Here is a 21,402-nt window from a genome sequence, read left to right on the forward strand (position 1 = left end):
TTGGTTTGCTTGACGTTCACGTAATACGCCCACGCATCCACCCAGACCAACAACGCTTTTTGCCTTAAGTATCCTGGTTATGTAACCATACGTAACATATCGTACTAATTTGAGGGTCCCGGATTTAAATTGACTATGTTACGTCTAATCTATGAGACCAGGCTGATTTTCCCTAACCCCCATCTGTAACCCTAACCCCTAAGCCTAAAATAGCCTTTTTCCCCTTGTGGGGACTGGCGAAATGTGTCCAGTTTTTCCTTGTTTTACTATCCTTGTAAAGACTTCTGGTCCCCACAAGGATAGTAAAACCAAACACACACACACACACACACACACACCTGGCTCTGGGCACGCCACAAGATCAATGATTGCGCAACACTGCTGGCAGGTTTTCACAGCTGAATGAATGTAAGCATTACTGTGCTGCATTTAGCCGCTCTGAGAAAATGATCAGTGGAAAGTGCTTTTTATCATTAAAGGCCAACATGTTTTAGCATCAAGGTGCTGTTTCTTTAATTAAAGCACTACCCTGCCAATCAGCAGGGGGCTTCATCAACTTGGCTGCATGATTCTGTAGAAACAAGCCCGACATCCTTGGAAATACAGAACTGAAGCTTGAGGGCTTTAACTCTTTGATCAGGTGACGTCATTCTATTCATTGGAGTGATCTGCCAATAACAACAGGAGGGTTTACTGAGGCATGAGCTTGCCGTTTATTATTGTTATCAAGAAGTTACCATGGTTACCTGCATTGAAATACAATACCATAAACCTCTTAAGCTTTGTGAGAAAGCTCCAACTCCATGACACGGGGTAGAGAGCTACTGGATTATTACACAGACAGGAAATCTTATTGGCAATTAGATATGTTTAGTAAGTACATTCTCCTCTACAAGATATTCATGTACAATATACAAGTTAAAAAATATAATTTGTTTTGTTTGTTTGCATTGAGTTCCAAAAAATGTGTTTTGTTATGCTTTCGGGTTGACAAAGTGTTTTCAGGTATGGAGGCGAGACTGAAGAGCACTGGTTTGTCAAACAGAGTATAACCAACACATACGGTATAATGCATATGCATAGGGAGGCAGATCTATGCATGTAGATGCTTTACGTGACAGAAAATGACAGGAAACAAGAGATGAAGCCGTTTCATCATGATCAGAGGAAAACAGAATTCAGAAGAGAAGACCAGGCATTGAGGAGCAGGCAGCTGAAACAGCAGTATTCTCTGGACACACTCGCACATCCTTTCACACACACAAATCCTAACACACCACGAAACATTCAAACACCAGAAGCAGGCCACAGACTAGTGTTCCACAAACACACAACAATGAAAGGGCACACTACATACAGCGGATACTAAGGATCCCCTAACTCAGTCAGTAGAGGGTCTCCACCCAGCAGAGAAACAAACAAACCAACCATTCAGAAGAACAACTGCTCTGATACCCAAGAAAAGGATGAAGACACCGATCTGAAGTGTTTCCCAGCACAGCTGATCCTAGATCAGTGGTTATGGGTAACCTGGAGCCCCAGAGAGGCTGAGAAAAGGAATGTTCTAGTCCTCCCTCGTTGCTAAGGACGGCAAACTTACATCGACCAATCCAATTGTTTTTAAATCATGAGGGGGAGTGAACAAGTGCACACTTCTGAGAAAAAGTGGGGTAAATGAGAATGGAACTCTGTACATACTAAAGACCAAGACAACTTCCTCCTCAACCCTAACTGCATTACACAAAGGGCTGATCTGAAATGGCACCCTATTCCCTATATAGGTTAATACTTCTGTCCTCATAAGGCTCTGGACAAAAAGTGTGCATAGCATTACATTGGGAATAAGGTGCAATGCCAAACAAAGACAAAGGGCTTTAACCAGTAATCATGTGTAGAATGGAAGGAGTGTGTTGGCGAAAAAAGCTAACGTTATATGTTAGATTGTTACCATGATAAAGTACATACAAAACACATTATATATTAAATGATTGTATCAACCTGGAAACAACCCTTTCCAGAATACTGTAGTAGACAATAAGCACTTATTTCCATATGGACAACAGGCTGAGAAAGTAATGTGGTTAAGTGTGATGCACCTAGCAAAATAATAAACGGAGAGACTGAAAACTGCACATTCAACTACGTAACACCAATGTAGAAGAAAGGAATTTGCATCTGACCAAATTCAGCCAACCAACAGTGGGCCTGTAGTTTCCATGACAACCATAACAATGAATACTAAAATTGCCAGAGATAACAAATGTGCGGTAGCTTCTCAAAACAGAGAAAATTAAGTTCATGTGGTGCTTCAAAAGTACACAACAGGCATTCATCTTTAAAAAGAACAGAAGAAGCACAAAATGTAATAGTATCATTATGATGTTTGTTTAGAAAATTAAAAAAAAATGTTAAAACTTTTTTTTCTTTTTCGGGCAGCCACGTTTCAGTGGCGATGCCTGCTGCGGACTGGCATAAAGAACAAGTTACCCCAGAAACTCTGAAACAGTTTCCATAGTAACTTTGACACAGAAGAGCCTGGGAGGAAGCACCCAACCTATTGCCTCGTCCCCTACTGTCTGTGCTGTAGACAACTCTTCTAACGTTTGTTGTCAAAACAGGACTTCCATACAGTATGGGGCAAGGCTACCCCACCTCACCTCCAGAAGCTACCAACTACCCTCAGACCCCACATTAGTGCTTAGTGGGACCACAAGGCACCCAGGGAAACAGAGTTCTAGCCAACATCTCCACCCAGGGTACAAGGCTTGGGCTGTAGCCATTACTTTGCTATGGGAATGCTGCGTTAAGGACATCGGTGTGAGGAATGGTAATTAAGGGAGACAGTATTACATAGTGTGGCAACAACAAAAAACATGTCAACAAAAACATGAAATAAAAAAACAAAAAAATTATAAAATGTCTTTAAAAAGGCAAAACCAATATCCTCCCCAACATACTGAATAGTAATCCACTGGGAAGTTGAGACTACAATACCCAGAATTCTTCCTTCAGTAACAGAAAACATGACACTTAATATTATCACTGAAAATATCCCTTTTTTCTCAGAAAATGGTTTAGCCGGGCAGAGGGAAACCACTGATTGGCTGAGACGTTGGATGAAACCATTTTTGGTTTTTGGCACAGGCCTTTTTTCTCAACTCTGAGAAGGGCTCACTCGTCTCACTAGCTCCCAAAACAAACTAGCTACGCGTTTCTTTCCTTTGGTTAATAAGAAAAAAGACAATAATTCATGGCAAAAAAGGGAGAGAGAGTGGAACAAAGACAAACAGAACAGGTTAGCTAGGTTGTTCTCCCTCTGGTGAGCAGAATGCTGCTAGTCTCAGCCTGGGTCTGGTCTGAGACAGGTCTAAACTCAGGCTGAGCTTTAGTTTAGGGGTTTAGGCTTGTTATTAAGTTAGGTCATTAAGCTCGTTAGGGCTCTCCAGATATTCACAGTGGTTTATAAGGGGACGAGACGGCTACTGTTCCTAGAGAGGGGGGGGGGTGAAAAGGAGAGAGGGAACAAAATCCTCTCCGTTAATCTCAGTTCTCTCGTAGACCTCTCTCAGATTTTAGTTTTTCGTAATTTTACATTTTCTTCTTTTCGTTGTAGTAATTGTGATCACGTTTCAGGCGTTCAGGTGCAGCTGGCAAAAAAATGTAATTCCTGAGAGAGGCAAAGGGAGAGAGATGTCAGGTCATTTACAAATAACAAAAAAAACATTACAAAAATAAAAAATAACATTTAGTCCCAAAAGATCCAACCACAACATGAACTCAAGACATAGTTCCTGTAGTTACCTGGGACAGCGTTGGGGTCAAAGGGCAATCTCATCTGTAGCTCTTCTGCTGCTGCATCAGACCGACGTTCTCATACACTCTGGAGCAGTCCTCCCTCATTCTACACACACACACACACACACACACACACACACACCCACCACCCCGAGAGAAACACATCAGCCAAGGTATTTCTCAACTGAAACTGACTAGCTGAGTAATAGTTTGATTATACACAGAGTATACCAAAACATTAGGAACACCTTCCTAATATTGAGTTGCACCCCCCTTTTGTCCTCAGAACAGTCTCAATTTGTCAGAGCATGGCCCATGTTGACTACAATGCTTCCCACAGTTGTGTCAAATTGGCTGGATGTCCTTTGGCTGGTGGACCATTCTTGATACACACGGAAAACTGTTGAGCATGAAAAACCCAGCAGCGTTGCAGTTCTTGACACAAACTGGTGCACCTGACACCTACTGTCATACCCCGTTCAAAGCCACCTAAATATTTAACAAGTGACATCAATAAGGGATCATAGCTTTCAACTGGATTCATCTGGTCAGTGTATGTGATGGAAAGAGCAGGTGTTCTTGTTTTATACTCTGTGTAGTAGCTGCTAGGTACTCACTCTGCACAGGTGGGGCTGGGGGTGCAGGGAGGCAGAGGGCTCTGCAGCTGGTCTCCACCAGTCAGGTCAGACAGAGAATACTTAATGTTGGTGTACTCCCTCCCCTTTATCTTACTCTTCTGTTAGAGAGAGGAGGAAGGATGTTAGAGAAAGACTTTCACGGACACACACGGCACACACACACACACACACACACACACACACACCTGTTCCTCCTCTATGCGTCTCTGCAGTGTCTCTATGTAGTGCTGGACTGCCATGTAGATGAACCTGTACTGGGCCTCGGTCTGAACCATCCCAGACCGCTGGGAACGAACCATCTGGATGCTCTTCGGAACGTCTATGTCACAGTCCACTCCTACAGAGAGAAGAGGTTAGACTAGGAACGTCTATGTCACAGTCCACTCCTACAGAGAGAAGAGGTTAGACTAGGAACGTCTATGTCACAGTCCACTCCTACAGAGAGAAGAGGTGAGACTAGGAACATCTATGGCACAGTCCACTCCTACAGAGAGAAGAGGTGAGACTAGGAACGTCTATGTCACAGTCCACTCCTACAGAGAGAAGAGGTGAGACTAGGAACGTCTATGTCACAGTCCACTCCTACAGAGAGAAGAGGTTAGACTAGGAACGTCTATGTCACAGTCCACTCCTACAGAGAGAAGAGGTTAGACTAGGAACGTCTATGTCACAGTCCACTCCTACAGAGAGAAGAGGTTAGACTAGGAACGTCTATGTCACAGTCCACTCCTACAGAGAGAAGAGGTTAGACTAGGAACGTCTATGTCACAGTCCACTCCTACAGAGAGAAGAGGTTAGACTAGGAACGTCTATGTCACAGTCCACTCCTACAGAGAGAAGAGGTTAGACTAGGAACGTCTATGTCACAGTCCACTCCTACAGAGAGAAGAGGTTAGACTACGGGTCTGAACAAGGCAGAAGCTTTCTTTATGAAAACAATCTCATGTAGCATAAATAGATGAAGTATTTGCACTCACCTTTTTCCCTGATGACGTCAATGAGGATGTCAATCACTATGAAAGTTCCTGTCCGTCCAATACCAGCACTGGAGAGAGAGAGGGAATTAGAGAGCAACAGTACACCTGTCTGTCTGTCTGTCTGTCTGTCTGTCTGTCTGTCTGTCTGTCTGTCTGTCTGTGTACCTGCAGTGCACCACTATGGGCCCAGCCTCTAGAATGCTCTCCTGTTTGAGGTTGACCTCCTCTAGGAAGTCCAGAACACCACCGGGGTCTGTAGGGACACCATGGTCCGGCCACGCTCTGAAATGGTACTGCCACACTGTCCGCTCTGTGTTACCCTGAAACACACATTTTGAAGTAGCACACATGCTCACTCACACACAGCTAAGGATACACTTTAAAAAATAAAACACTTTTTTTTATTTTTTAAACAGTCCCTCCTCTTACCTGTCCAACCTTGGACAGTTTGAGTTCTCGTAGGATGTAGTCGTGAGCAGACGTCTCTTTGACGTTGCGGACACGCATAATTCCATACTCCTTCAGAGACGACATGTCTGGCCAGTACTTCACACACTTACTCTGTGGGGAGACAAAGTATCTCAATTGACGTGCATACTTCTGCCCCAAAGCCACAGCAGCAGTTCACACTGAAACCGATGAAGAAGCTCTCCTGGTTTTCAGAGATGCTTGAAATGAAGAGCCACAACAGCAGCCAGCTACCTTTCCCCTCTCCACCTCCTTGGTAGTCATGACGATGACCCGGGAGTTCTCCTGGAAGACCATCCTCCAGAAGTCACTGATGGTGTTCTGTAGACAGCCCTGCGTGGCGATGTACGACTTCTTCAGCTTGGTGCTGTTACACTTCCACTCCAACTCCGGCTAGGGAGAAAGAACACAGTTCCACAGACAGGCGCTGGATGTAGTAGTGTAGAGGAAAGCAGACTTAAGTGCAATGCAAACGAAGTAACATACAGCGATTGTCTTAGTAGTCCATGTCACACACTTAATGAATGAAAAGAAAAAGACAAGACAAGACATGGCACAAACAGTAAGCTTGCTATTCATTTGTATTTTGTAGAGCTGTCACATACAGGAAATTGCAGATTGTGCTTGAAATAGAGCTGAACGTAAGTGTGTGGAGTTTACCGTGAGGTCATTTCGATACCATAGTGTGTGTGTGTCTGACAGGTGTGCGTGTCCTGAGAATGAAGTGAGTTTACCATGATGTCAGTTACTACCATGATGAGATTGGCGTTAATATAGTCCGAGCCAGCCTCAGATCCATCCCCATCATTCAGCACCACACGAGTGTGATCAACTAGAGAGGGAAAGAGAGAACAGTCATGATTCAAATCAGACTAATATCCAGGCTCTGCATACTGCAACAACAGGGTGGTCAGTCAGTCCTGATATTTGATAGGGCAGGATGTGTGTGTTCTCTCACAGGGCAGGATGTTCTTGTATCGGTTCTTGTTCTTGTTTTCAGCTCTCTGCCCCTCCTTACGGCTGTAGAGAAGCTTACACTCCTGCTGCTGCAACGTCTGGGCGGGAAAAGGGATACTTGTTAAAAGTCTATGGGTATCTGCTAGCACCTCCAGTCATTACGCTAATGCTAGTTAGCAATTGCGCTAGGTAGCAACTTCCTTAAAGCTGCACACGGAGACATAAAAACTGTATCCATGAGTTCATCTGACTCTGAAAGTAGATAAAGGGCATCATTGCCAAAATACCAAAGTATCCCTTTAAAATGTATCCTCAACGTATTGCTTTAAATCAATTTCAATAATTCAGATGTGGAGCGTGGCTAGGTTATCGGGGGACAGACAGATGACATGTGAGAATGTAGCTTGAGGATGTACAACGGTATATAAAAAAATAAATAAAAACTTCCTGACATAAGAACAACACTACATTAAATACTTATTTTGAAACGCAATGGCGCGTCTCTTACCTCAAACTCTTCCCAGAAGCCCTGTTTGACCTTGTCCGTGGCCTCGGCCAGTTTACTGAGCTCTCTCACTCTGCTGTCTATCTCTGCTGCGTTGATACGCGTGGTGTTCAGGGGCTGGGGAAAGACGCATACAAGTTTAGAAACACAAGAAATCTATGGATTATTAAAGCTTCTGAAAGACAAAAAGGACATAAATGATCAAGATCAGGGGAATGATATGTAGCTTTCTGACAGAGAGACAGGCTGAAGAGCGACCTGTTTGAGTTGCAGCACCGTGCCCAGTGTCTCCACCATGGGGTTCTTCTTATAGTGCTCCACCAGGTCTGTGAGAGAGTCAAACTTCTCTCCTCCACCCACATCATACTTTAGGTCATGCTGAGAAACACACAATGTGGACAGTCACTTCACCCACAGAGATACACGAGAGGCTCTTTGACAATTTTAAATATCATGTAGTGTATCTGTGGTCATAAGCCACATCTTTAGCTCGAGGGAGGGAGGGAGGCAGGGAACAAAAGGTAATAATCCTTTACCTGGCAGCGGATCATGACATGTGTCACCTTGGGCTTGTTGTCGCTGCTGTCTGTCTTGTCGTCGCCGGTGCGGACGGACAGAACGAAGTCTCCAGGGTGGCTCTGGCTCTCTCTGACCAGGAAACTACCGTTCTTTCCCTTCTCTGTCAGCAGCTTCTCAGCCTCCCGGCCTGACAGGTGGCCATGGAACCACCTGGGACACACACACGCACACACACACACTTTATAGAACTCTACTGACATAGCCATCAAATGCTCTGGATTGGTGGCTAAAGCAGAGATGGACTGACACTCAGGCTAGAGGTACACACACAGACAAGCAGAGACAAACACCCGTGTTGTTTCAGCGTCAGAGCTCACCTCTCAGAGGTGGGGTCAGCACAGTTGAGGGGGTATTTGAGCTCGATGACGTCTCCGTTCTTCTCCTTGAGTTGGCCGTGGTGCTCCATGTAGTACTGAACCAGCTCAGCCAGGGTGGCAAACTTCTCCCCCCCGTACAGGTCATAGTAATCCCCTGTGTTCTGGATCTTAATGTGGGTAACCGCTCCGTTCCGCCTGCCCAGGGGAACACAGGGTTGAGAGAAAAAGGAAATATTACAACACACCCGTCATCTAAAGCTGAAACAGTCTGGTACCCAGGCCGTGGTGGACTATTCTCTTCAGTTGGCCTAATCAATTATAATAAAGGGAAATGGTAGAGTATAAATTGGGAAAGTGTTCTTGTATGCTGTCAGCCTGAGTAAACTAAATAGGCCCCATAGATATTTATTCCTAAAATGTCAACCCAGCCTACGGTAGCTCCTGTGTCTGGTGCTACAGTAACTCACCTGACAGAGAGGGTGAAGTCTCCAGGGTTGCTCTTGCTGGGTCGGGCCAGGAAGCTCCCATCCACCCCCCGGGTTAACAGCAGGTTCTCAGCCTCCACCCCTGTGATGTTGGGGTGGAACCACCTAAACACCACATCATCATCACAGGTCAACTAGCTAGCTAAGTGCATTTGGAGAAATAGGCTACACAGCTTAAAAACTAAATAAACATTTCCAGCCACGACAGATTCATGGACCACACCACACCCATTACCAGCTTTCACAACAAGGTAGCTGTCCTTGTCCTGTCTATAGTTTCATTTGAATTTCATCATAACTCTATTGTAAATGCCAGTGAGTCATCTTCCCAACTTGGTTCAAGGCCTCGACTTACCCTCTGGGAGATAACAAGCAGTCATAAATCACAGAGATCACTGGCTGCCTAGAGAACATTTGTGGCCTGAATATAACGGTGTGCAGTTTCAACTTTTAATGTCACAAGCAAAAGTACAGTGAAATTCCTATCTTGTAACCTCCAACAATCAATAACAATGTAAAACTAAAAATAACAAGGTAGAACAAAAACACACCATTTTTTTGGTAATAATAAGAAGAACATGATAAAGTAAGCAAGCATAGAATACAGGGAAACTGGACGGTAAGGTAACTAGGCATCAGGATATATGATAAACACAGTAGCAGATGCATATTTGATGATTATATGTGAGTGTGTGTAGAGCCAGTATAAATGTATGTGCATATTATGTGTGTGTGAGAAAATGGAGTGTTTGTACAGTGCATTCAGAAAGTATTCAGACCCCTTCCCTTTCTCCACGTTGTTACGTTACAGCCTTATTCCAAAATGAATTTTAAAAATCCTCATCAATCTACACACAATACCCCATAATGACAAAGCGAAAACAGATTTTAGAACTGTTTGTAAATGTATAAAAAATAAATATTTACATAAGTACTCAGACGCTTTGTTATGAGACTTGAAATGTAGCTCAGGTGCATCCTGTTTCCATTGAGCATCCTTGAGATGTTTCTACAACTTGATTAGACTCCACCTGTGTTCAATTCAATTGATTGGACATGATTTGGAAAAGGGGCACACACACACACACACACACACGTCTATATAAAGGTCCTACAGTTGACAGTGCATGTCAGAGCAAAATCCAAGTCATGGGGTTGAAGGAATTGTCAGTAGAGCTCCAAGATTGGATTGTGTCGAGGCACAGATCTGGGGAAGGGTAAAAACGTTCTGTAGCATTGAAGGTCCCCAAGAACACAGTGGCCTTCCATTTAAGAATGTTTGGAACCACCAACACTGCCTAGAGCCGGCCGCCCGGCCAAACTGAGCAATCGGGAGAGAAGGGGCTTGGTCAGGGAGGTGACCAAGAACCCGATGTTTACTCTGACAGAGTTCCTCTGCGGAGATGAGAGAACCTTCCAGAAGAACAACTCCACCAGTCAGGCCAGTACAGAGAGATCCCAGGTGAACACCTGGTCCAGAGCACTCAGGATCTCACTGGGGAGAAGGTTCACCTTCAAACAGGACAATGACCCTAAGCACACAGCCAAGACAACGCAGGAGTGGCTTCGGGACAATTCTTGAACATCTCTGGAGAGACCTGAAAATGGCTGTACAGCAACACTCCCCATCCAACCTGACAGAGCTTGAGAGGATCTGCAGAGAAGAATGGGAGAAACTCCCCAAATACAGGTGTGCCAAGCTTGTAGTGTCATACCCAAGAAGACTTTTGGCTGTAATCGCTGCCAAAGGTGTTTCAACAAAGTACTGAGTAAAATCTCTGAATACTTATGTAAATACTATATTTCAGTTTTTATTTGTATAAATTTGAAAAACTGTTTTTGCTTTGTCATTATGGGGTATTGTGTGATTGTTACATTACAACCTTATTTCTCATCAATGTGGAAAAAGTCAAGGGGTCTGAATACTTTCCGAATGCACTGTATGTGTGTTGGAGTATTGGTGTGTAGGGCCCTGTGAGTGTGCATAGAGACAATGCAACAACAACAAATTACTATAATAAAATGCAAAAGTTCATCCTGGATAGTCCATGTAGCAATTTTGTTAGCTATTTAGCAGTCTTATGACGTGGGGACAGACGCTGTTCAGGACCCTGCTGTGTCAGACTTGATGCGCCGGTACCGCGCGGAAGCAGAAAGAACAGTCTATGGCTTGGGTTGTTGGAGTCTAACAATTTTCCAGCCTTCCTTTCACACCGCCTGATATAGAGGTCCTGGATGGGAGGGAACTCAGCCACAAACCCATGGCAGGATTAGACAGATGGGTTACAGATCATATTTACTTGGGTCCCAGCCGATGTGGGGGTGGAGGGGAACGAGGCAGTTGATGTACTGGCTAACCAAGCACTTAGAATTGTTTATGTTATAGTTTCAATGAGCAAGGCAGAGGCAAAAAGCCTGATATGGACAATGATGGTGCAGTGATGGCAAGGAGCAGTGGAGTAGAGATACTTAGAGCAAGCATTTATTTCAAGTACAGAGGAAATTCGGGGAGGTCAGCAGGTAGTGACGAGAGGATGCTATTATTACAAGATTAAGGGTGGGATACAGCCAGGTGAATACGTCCTGAAATGTGATAGGAAAGCATCCAACAGAAAAGTGTGATTATTGCCAGGAAGACTGTGGAGCATGTACTGCTACAGTGTGGGCAGTATCCAAGGGAAAGAGAGTCAGATCTAGTATGAGGGAGAAGGGGATACAGGAAATTAGTTTAGAGTATATTGAATAGAACGTCATTAGATATAGTCTCAAATACTGTGTTCTTTTTTTTAAGAGCAACGGGGCTGGCAAGTAGGATGTAGTTATCCCTGTCTCTGGCCCACACTCCAGTACAGTAGGTGGCGGTAATGTACCATAACGTTGGATGCCATCCGCCGATAAACCCCACAGAAGAAGGGAGCTCAGCCCCAGTGAGGTTCCCTTGCTGTCCGCACCACCCTCTGTAGCGCCAAGCGATTGCGGGCGGGGCTATTGCCATACCAAGCAGAGATGCAGCCAGACAAGATGCTCTCAATAGTACCGCTGTATAACTTGTACTCAGATGTCATGGGCACAACAATGCAAATCAGGATAAAGAAGATATTGATGTGGGGGCGTGTCAAAATCAATTATGTACGACTAAAGGATGATGTGAGAATTATCAGGAAATCCTGATTTAATCAGGAAAAATCACGTGTACAATTATTGACATTGAACAATTGAAGTCTGTATCCATTTACTGAGTATATTGAGGTTGGTATCTTTCCAAAGAGCATACAAGCCTGTCGTCCAAACTGAACCAGATGCATTGAACCCCCTTGGCTTCTCAGCTGGAACTGACAGTTAGGTCCCCCAATGGTAGCTAGTTAGCTAGATTTTCTTGTTTGCAATTGTTAGCTAAGCATTCATATTTATAATTTATAACTAAACACGTCTCCAAAAATGTTATGGGCAGATAGCTTGTGAATAGCTCACACACAGAATTCAAAGGTAACTGCATTGTGGGCTTCAATTACACGGATGCCCATTGCCCAATAAAGAACCTAGTTAACTAACTAACGTTACCACATACTAGTTACCGTAATGTTGCTGGCTCCAAAACACCGACAAGGCACATCCTTGTCAAATACGACTTGTTTTAGGTCGTTAACTGACGATCACATACATTCATCATCATTGGGATTATCTTGAAAATGTAAACAGTTCTAGGCTAATGTTATCTGACAGGCTTGTTAGTTGGCTACCTAGTTTCCATCCGATTGCTTTCCATGATCAGTCCTTACCTCCGAGATGTCATTTTTTCAACCCTTGTTTCCTCGCGCTGGCTTTTCCAACTATTGTGCGTTTCTTCGGCAGTTTACTCCCAGCAAAAATGCCTCATAAGGTCCAGACTCCGCTCAAAACGGGAAAATGTTTCGATTGGAATTTTTTACAACAACAAAAAGTCCATAGGCCTCAGCCCGGAGACTTCAGAGAGCAAGTCGATTGTTGAAACGTCACCAGACATGCGACACTTTTATTTATTTTTTTAAATCGCATAGTGCTGACTAAGTTTGACCCTCGCTTTTTCCCGTTTAAATCCTTACGTGGCAATCTCGCCGAAGCTAGCTAAGAAGTTTACAAAATATCCTCAATCATTTGTGCTTGTTCTGAGCCTCCTGCTGCGATACATGTGCAGTTTTAGGGGATATTTGAAATCGCTGGTACACAGAGAATCTACAATTGTAACGTAACGCTAGCTGAAATCTAAGCATGTTCACTGCTTCAGAGATCGTTGTTCTTCTTGGTTTCATGTCTGCCACAGCGTCCGGCTACTTCGTTAGTATAGACGCTCATGCAGAAGAGTGCTTCCATGAGCGGGTTAACTCGGGAACCAAGATGGGCCTAATGTTTGAAGTTGCTGAAGGGGGCTTTTTGGACATTGACGTTGAGGTGAGATGGTATTTGTGCTTTTGTGATTGATTTGGTTTGACTTGCGCAAAGGTGGTGGGGAGTGGCTAGCGAGATGGCTATTGTAGCTAGCCAGTTAGCTTAATTGCTAGTCACAAGCCAACATGCATGCCATTTTGTATAGTTTAATTTATGTTCTTTGTAGTTTAAAGTTAACCCACTGCTGGTTATGATCAATTATATTAGCTTAGTTGGTAGCTAACTAACTAGCCAGTTCGCCTCTTGATTTTACTTATCTGTCCCGATTAGTGATACAGGAAGTTTTAAGTTAGCTAACTACTCGCTGCTATTCCTAACAGCTGTCAGTGTCACAACTTGAGAAACAGGTCATCCACATTTGTTTGACAGCTGACTATAGGTACTGCTCCACCACTTTATGTATTCACCACCATATAGTTGAGAATTGAAAATAAGATCCATATTTTTAAGGGATTTCACAAGTGTGGTGCGGACTGCCCCAATCCACCAACCACTGAATGAAATATGTTGCAACAACGGTCCAGACAATTTTTTTTGTCTAGCACACCACAACTGTGTTTCAACATGAGTTGGATAATATGTGTATGATATTGTCTGCTATGTAGATAACAGGACCTGATGGCAAGCAGATCTACAAAGGAGATCGAGAGTCCAGTGGAAAGTACTCCGTGGCAGCTCACATGGATGGGACCTACAAGTTCTGCTTCAGCAACAAGATGTCCACCATGACACCCAAGATCGTCATGTTCACCATCGACATCGGAGAGGCACCGAAGGGACAGGACATGGAGACGGAAGGTAGGCTTTAGTTGTGTGTGTGCGAATGTAAGGCAGACTCAGTGAAATGACGCTGCCATGAGCTGCACTGCAGATATTGAGATGAGCGAGATGTATGACTTTGTTTTCACATGGTCACACACAGTATCTGCGCATGTGCACAGGTTCGCTTCCTGCTGGTGACAGCGTGATAGCCAGGGCACCAAAACAGCAGAGAAGTTGAGCTTTGCGCTTCAATGCTCTTAGTTGTTGCGGAGATTTACCTACTATGCTGTTTACTTTTTCTGAATCTACATCATATCGCTAAATCTTACTTTTAAGCTCTATTCATATTTGCCAATTGCTATAACGGATGATCACATTTCTGTTTTCACATACTATTCCTCTTTTCTTTATGGTCCTATTGTCTCTTTCTCTTCATCCTTTTGACTGGGTTTGACTGGCTTTCGCTTCACCCAGGTGGAGAGAGTTGGGATGGTAGGGTTCTCGCCTCGCCTGGAACTGTTTGCCCAAATACATTCGGTTTCCTCTAACCTAAGATGAATGAGTTTTCCAGTGCAATCTAATGTTCACAAATCACAACTTAGTTACATTAGTATATGTTGCCTGGAATCACCCCTCACAATTTATAGATGCAGGAATATGTTGTGTGCATGATTTGAGACATCTTAGACATAGAACTAGTAATGTTTTGTAGAGTGTTTTATATGACAAAGCACAACTTTGTTTTGAAGTTGTCTTTATTTTTTACTGTAATATGCATGTAATTTTCACTAGAATGTTGTGGATTCTACAATGATCCTAATTGATTGGTTGTGTGTTCTGTTCCAGCTCACCAGAACAAGCTGGAGGAGATGATCAACGAGCTGGCGGTTGCCATGACGGCCGTCAAGCATGAACAGGAGTACATGGAAGTCCGGGAAAGGATACACAGAGCCAGTGAGTTACACACACGCCGCACATTAAATAAAATGGTGTCAGAATAGACTGTAGTTAAGAACCTGTTAACTTAATTGTTGTGTGTACTGCAGTGTTTAGTGCTGACAGCCCGTCTTGAACTTATTAGTCATTGTTTTCTGTTTTCTTTCCATCCAGTCAATGACAACACGAACAGCAGGGTGGTTCTCTGGTCGTTCTTCGAAGCCCTGGTTTTGGTGGCCATGACTCTGGGACAGATCTACTACCTGAAGAGGTTTTTCGAAGTGCGCCGAGTTGTGTAACACCTCAAACCTTCCCCCTGTGACTTCCTGTTGCACTGTTATTTCAACACAGAGACAGCGAAACAGTCACTCCTTGGAAATGAGACTCTTGCCAGATTTCATTAAAAGTCTGAGTACAAATTGGATCCCTATTATTTAAAAAATAATAATAATAATGTTTTACCCTGTTACCCCTTTTGTTATTTCCATCTTCATGTGCTTGTTACTGTTGTATCTGTTTTGGACTCTAGACCTTTCAAAGATCATAGGGTTGATGATGTCAAGTTTGATTTATTTTCTCATCACTGCGGAAGCAAATTATTTTTTATGGATTACTCCACCCAGCTTGGTCAACAGCAAGCACTAGCCAGGGAGGTTGTCTGTCTGTCTCTAGTCAGTGGATGGGATGTATAAAGTAATAAAACCAGGACCGGCATTTGAGAGATGCACACTGATGTTTATACAGCAGTGTGTCCCTTATTTGACCCCTTTTTTGGACCCCTTTGTAATTGATATGACCAACTAGTTATATAAAGTATGCATCAGCTCAAGGTGAGACACTTGGGGCTTGTTCAGGAGAGTGAAATATCACAGAACGTTCATGTAGAAATGTATTGTGCAGAAGCGACATGCTTTTCTGTTATGTAGAATAAAGAATTGTCTTCACTCTATAGATCATATTTCTATCTGCAACTTTCTGAACGTTGCATCCTGCTAAATATCCCTGAATATCTGAAGGAGTTGTATTGTCTGGGAAGCAGATGTTTTTGCTTTTGTTGCTTTTGAGTCATAGTTCCATGACAAAAAATCCTTCTGAATGTGTACATGGGCAGTGCAGGGAAAACCTGTATACTCCCATTTTACCACAGATGGGTTATAGTAGGTCAGCATTTACTCAAACCTGACCCTGGGGATCCACTGGGTGTGCAGGGTTTATTGTAGCCCATCACTCACACCTGTTGCAACTAATCAATTCTTCATTTAACCCTGGATTAGATGATTCAGGTGTGTTAGAGCTGGGCTGGCACAAAGCCCCGGACCCCTGTATTTGCCTAGAATCAGGAATGAAGAACACTGTAATAGATTATATTGAATGTTGGCAGGGGGCTGAAACTATATTATGATTGTCGAGGTGAGGTAGTTGCTTCAACATTTTGTGGGGTCTGGTTGTAATTTGGGGTGGGGAAGGTTGGGGGCTATACTTTATGTGGCAGTAAGTTGTTTCTTTTTCTTCTGCAGCATATTCAGTGTGGTGCAACATTCAGAACATTGGTATGTTCGATGTATAAGAATGGACATGACTAGAGGATTAATTGTAGGCCCATCCTGTCTATAATCTATTTGAAACACCATAAATGTTGTGTCTTACTGAATATGCCTTAGTTTTGTACTTTACATGTTCTGATAAGCTCAGCTATAACTCTCACGTGAGACTGGAGTGACTACTGAGGAGAAATTAGGTCATGTCACTCCTGAACGTCATCAATGAAGTTCTGCAGCATGTAAAGAAATATGCTTGTCTGTGGATCCAGGTTTAATAAAACAAATACAATATTCTTTAAAAATGCTGTTTGGTTTCTTTTTGTTTGTCTTGACATGTATTATTTATTGGTAAAAAAGTATATATTTTACAAATATTGTGGTCTAAAGAGCACGGAAATTATTTAGAATAATGAACTGGCGCTGGCGGTACAATATGTACAGTGCTTCCGATTTCCAGGCGGACTGTAAACATCGATGTACAGGAAGTCGGTACAGCGTGGATTGTGGCTGCATTTCCAACATGGACAACACAACTGAAGGAAAATGGGATAGTTTACCCGTTAAACTTAACGACGGTATTACGCAAACTCTCAGTGAGCTTGGATTTACACATATGACACCAGTTCAGGTATTAACATTTCTTTAGTTTTCGTTTATTTCACTCACATGCCATAGCTAGCTATGCTAACAAGCTAGTTAACTAACGTTAGCTCCTCTAATTCAACCTCCACAATAATAATTTCAATATTTTTATATTCCAGTCTGCCTGTATTCCACTGTTTATGCGAAATAAAGATGTGGCTGCCGAGGCTGTAAGTATGACTTGACACACATTATTGTTTACCATATAACTCGGATGTTTTGGGTACTGCATTTCTCCAGAACCAGATTGCATAGGTAGCTTACAATTGGAGGGAGAAAGGTCTAAGCAACACATCTTCTCGTTGCTGTTGCAGGTGACTGGCAGTGGAAAGACACTGGCCTTCGTGATTCCCATCATAGAGATACTTATAAAGCGAGAGGACAAATTGAAGAAAATGCAGGTAAGGTTTGGGTTATTCAGTTTCTTAGACTTATTGCAATGGTTGCCGTTTGAGTATATGTGTATGGTTGTGACTCATTTTGACTTTTGATATACAGTATTAAACTGTGAGACGTTATGTTTCACAGGTTGGTGCTCTGATCGTCACGCCGACCAGAGAGCTGGCCCTGCAGATCAGTGAGGTGATGGGCCAGTTCCTCCAGAAGTTCCCTCAGTTCAGGTAGGGGGACAGCCAGCGGAGAGATAAAACCAGAGACACGAACACAGTTCAGCAAGCTCTGTTCCAGATCTAAAATGTTAATTGTTCCAAGACTCTTATTGTAATCCTGTTATGACCTGAACTCTTCCTCTTTCAGACAGATTCTGTTGATCGGAGGGAGCAACCCCATTGAGGATGTGGAGAAGTTTAAGGAACAGGGGTAAATATGCTCTTCCTCTGATCTCACACAAAGATGGGAGCTTTTTTGTGCCATGTGTTTTTATGTCCAGATCTGATGCCATACAGCAAGCCTGTAAAGGTACAAAAGGCTTTCCAGACCCACTTTAAATTAAGTACAACTTCAAGGCCTTACATAGCATACATAAATGCTTCATAAGCGCTATATAAACGCTTCACAATCTATAAGCTTATGTATAAACATTAAGCGTTATGTCACATTTGGTGGCAATTCACCCTACATTAGGAATGGTTATGTCACCCTTTATAGAGTGACACACACTTATAGGTGATTTGTGAAGCATTTATGTAGTGCTTATGAATCCTTTATGTATGCTATATAAAGCCTTTATACATTGTACTTGGTTTAAAGTGAGACTGGATTCCCTAACTGATAATTATTCTAATCAATGAGTTGTCTTTTCCAGGGCCAACATATTGATTGCCACCCCGGGGCGTCTGGAGGACATGTTCAGGAGGAAGGCAGACGGTCTGGACCTGGCCTTGTCAGTCAAGTTTCTGGAGGTCCTGGTCCTGGATGAGGCTGACCGCCTGCTGGATATGGGCTTTGAGGCCAGGTACTATAGTGCAATACAATAGACTACAACTATGCAATACAGTACACTATTGGATATTAAGGACATGTCCAATACTATATGATTCAGTACAGTACAATCACCAGGCTGTTGGACATTGGCTTTGATGTCAGGTACAACAGCACAGTACACTTTAAGTACCTGACTCCCTCCCTTTCTCTCTCTCCAGTCTGAATGTTATCCTGGGGTACCTCCCTAAGCAGCGTCGTACAGGTCTGTTTTCAGCCACTCAGACTCAGGAGCTGGAAAAGCTGGTGAGAGCTGGTCTCAGGAACCCTGTACGCATCACAGTGAAGGAGAAGGGCGTGGCCGCCAGCTGCACCCAGAAAACACCAGCCAGGCTCTGCAACTACTACACAGTGAGTAACACACTGTTGGGGATTTGGGTTGTTCAGGTTTGGAAATGCTGGATTCAAAGGAAAAAGTGGACCACGACTGTATTTTAATAAATGTAACTACATGTAAACCCCGAAAGTAATTATTTATCATGAGAGGACCATAAACAATAACTAGTAGTGCTGCATAGTCAAAGAAAGGTTCAAATCAAAATACAGTTTGTGCACAAAACGGGATGACCGGAACATTCTCTGTCTGAGACATTCTTCCAAGACACATTCTCATCTTTATCTGTTTTGCTGTCTGTGCCAGCCCGTGCCATAAAATTACTCAAGGACTATAAACCATCTGTAAGTGGAGACACAAACACGGGAAAAAAGACAAACCATGACTGATCACTTTTTGTTTTCTGTCATTTCTTGTTTGTCAGATCTGCAGAGCGGAGGACAAGTTTAACAGTCTGGTAGCGTTTCTTAGACAACACAAACATGAGAAACAGCTGGTGTTCTTCAGGTATGTATCCTGGCTACACAGCCCTCCATATTAGTGTCTCACCATGACTACAGCTACCTCTAGTATTCTACTTAATCGCTGACTATATTCATCAACACTGCAGACTTTGTTGTTTCTCTCCCTCAGTGCGTGTGACGACTACACTGTCAGAGCTGTGTGTGTTTCTCTCCCTCAGTGCGTGTGAGGACTACACTGTCAGAGCTGTGTGTTAATGTGTTGTTTCTCTCGCTCAGTACATGTGCGTGTGTAGAGTACTTTGGCCGAGCCTTGGAGGCCCTGATTAAGAGCGTCACCATCCACTGCATCCACGGCAAGATGACACACAAACGCAACAAGATCTTCTCAGAGTTTAGGAGCCTAAAGAGGTATTTTACCCCTTGTTGTTAGCTCAGCTGAGGAGAACATGGGTTTGATCTTTGCATTGAAATGTAACGTTGTGTTTCAGTGGTATCCTGGTGTGTACTGACGTCATGGCCAGAGGCATTGATATCCCAGAAGTCCACTGGGTATTGCAGTACGACCCCCCTAGTTGTGCCAGTGCCTTTGTGCACCGGTGTGGACGGACTGCGCGCATTGGTAACCAAGGCAACGCCATGGTCTTCCTGCTCCCCATGGAGGAATCTTACGTCACCTTCCTGTCCATCAACCAGAAGGTATGCCCTGTGTGTTTCCCTCTCCATCTTGCCTGCCTTCCATGCTCTCTGCATTTAAAACCAAGCTGCCCCTCCCTGTCTCCTGATAGTGTCCTCTGGAGCAGATGGCCCCAGTGAGTGACGTGGTGGATGTTCTGCCCAAGGTGAAGGCCCTGGCTCTGGCAGACCGAGCCATGTTCGACAGGGGCATGAGGGCATTCGTCTCCACCGTACAGGCCTACGCCAAACACGAGTGCAGCCTCATTTTCAGGGTCAAAGGTGAGAAGAAATTCCTTTTAACTTCCCTGTGTACAGACCCTCAAGTATGATGGTGTTGTTTGTTTATGCTATGGTCTGAGGAGAATTATGTTTGACGTCATCCTCCTCCTGTCATTGGTCAGATCTGGACTTTGTTGCGCTGGCCCGTGGCTTCGCCCTCCTCCGCATGCCCAGGATGCCCGAGCTGAAAGGGAAGAACTTCCCTGACTTCATAGAAACGACCATAGACACAGACAACATCCGCTACAAGGACAAGCAGCGGGAGAAGCTGAGGCAGAAGCTGCTGATTGAGCTGAAGGAGAAGAGGGAGGAAAGGGCTGCTGCCCCCAAGAGACACAATGATAAGAACAAAGCCTGGTCCAAACAGAAGAACAGGAAGGACCGCAGGAGGAAGACTGCTGCCAAGAGGAACCGGGATGGGGTATTTAGTCTTCTAGAGAATTAAGGGGAGGTTTTCCTGACCCAGATTAAGTATAGTCCTGATCTAAAATGCACCTTCAAATGGAGATTTCCCATTGACTTACATTTTTAGTCCAGGACTAGGTTTAATCTGGATCCAGGGAATGGGCCCTAAAATGCTTTCAGAACATCTTTAAACATGGGAGCGGGGCCCATATGCAGAAAAAAGTAGAACATCAGATGACTTAATTAACCCTTTGTTCTCTTCAGGGCTCGGAAATGGACGATGAGGACATGAAGGAGCTGTTGAAAGACACTCGTCTCCTGAAGAGATTGAAGAAGGGACAGATCAGCGAGGAGGACTTTGAGAAACAGGTGACAGCAGGACCGAAGAGCCAGAGGAAGACAGCAGCATGCCTCTCAGAGGATCCACCCAGCTCAGCTGGAGAGAAGGACGAATGAAACACACCTGTCAGTGTTTTCCCCCAATGTTCTAGCAGCAGGTCAGGCTGTCCCACCTAGCCCTGTTTACCATGAAAAAAACAGAACGTTATATTTTAGGGGGGCCTTTATGCCCCGCCTACAGAACAACCATAGGGGAAATACTGCCTGTTACACTAATGAGCAGGTCAGGACCACCCATTGAACTAACTGTTTTACATCCATTACTCTGTTATGAACCACAGAGATACATTGCCTTTCAGGAATGTTATGTATACAGTGTAAAGGTATGTGCATCGTCATATTTTGTAATTAACAATCTATAAAGATAAACTGATACCAG

General features: G+C 43.8%; 3 protein-coding genes across 4 annotated transcripts; 2 read left to right on the plus strand and 1 right to left on the minus strand.

Moving 5' to 3' along the window:
- Positions 1-689: 689 nt before the first annotated feature.
- On the minus strand, positions 690-12,734 carry ptpn11a (protein tyrosine phosphatase non-receptor type 11a). Of its 2 annotated transcripts, XM_082960486.1 has the most exons (16): positions 12,501-12,734; positions 8,704-8,826; positions 8,237-8,431; positions 7,877-8,069; positions 7,599-7,718; positions 7,344-7,457; positions 6,837-6,933; positions 6,613-6,710; positions 6,113-6,271; positions 5,840-5,971; positions 5,576-5,730; positions 5,411-5,478; positions 4,619-4,770; positions 4,413-4,531; positions 3,802-3,901; positions 690-3,667 (listed from the first exon to the last, which is right to left on the minus strand). In XM_082960486.1, the coding sequence occupies exons 1-15, from the start codon at positions 12,512-12,514 to the stop codon at positions 3,832-3,834; spliced, it is 1,809 nt and encodes a 602-aa protein (XP_082816612.1). In that variant the 5' UTR covers positions 12,515-12,734; the 3' UTR covers positions 690-3,667; positions 3,802-3,831. The 2 variants fall into 2 exon arrangements, with proteins under 2 accessions (XP_082816612.1, XP_013993979.1); XM_014138504.2 differs by lacking the exons at positions 690-3,667; positions 3,802-3,901; positions 4,413-4,531; positions 4,619-4,770 and adding an exon at positions 5,233-5,309.
- Positions 12,735-12,859: 125 nt separating this feature from the next.
- Positions 12,860-16,687, plus strand: LOC106568296 (transmembrane emp24 domain-containing protein 2). Its single transcript, XM_014138506.3, has 4 exons — positions 12,860-13,149; positions 13,752-13,944; positions 14,755-14,862; positions 15,019-16,687. Exons 1-4 carry the CDS (start codon positions 12,970-12,972, stop codon positions 15,141-15,143), a joined length of 606 nt encoding a protein of 201 aa, XP_013993981.1. The 5' UTR covers positions 12,860-12,969; the 3' UTR covers positions 15,144-16,687.
- A 170-nt stretch (positions 16,688-16,857) lies between these two features.
- Positions 16,858-21,401, plus strand: ddx55 (DEAD (Asp-Glu-Ala-Asp) box polypeptide 55). The gene is made up of 13 exons (XM_014138500.3): positions 16,858-17,013; positions 17,147-17,197; positions 17,342-17,428; positions 17,556-17,647; positions 17,784-17,846; positions 18,292-18,441; positions 18,629-18,818; positions 19,226-19,308; positions 19,542-19,673; positions 19,754-19,961; positions 20,051-20,219; positions 20,342-20,640; positions 20,889-21,401. Exons 1-13 carry the CDS (start codon positions 16,906-16,908, stop codon positions 21,078-21,080), a joined length of 1,824 nt encoding a protein of 607 aa, XP_013993975.2. The 5' UTR covers positions 16,858-16,905; the 3' UTR covers positions 21,081-21,401.
- The last annotated feature ends 1 nt before the right edge of the window (position 21,402 follows it).

This window comes from Salmo salar, chromosome 13, assembly GCF_965601325.2.
Source record: "Salmo salar chromosome 13, fSalSal1, whole genome shotgun sequence".
NCBI lineage: Eukaryota > Metazoa > Chordata > Actinopteri > Salmoniformes > Salmonidae > Salmo > Salmo salar.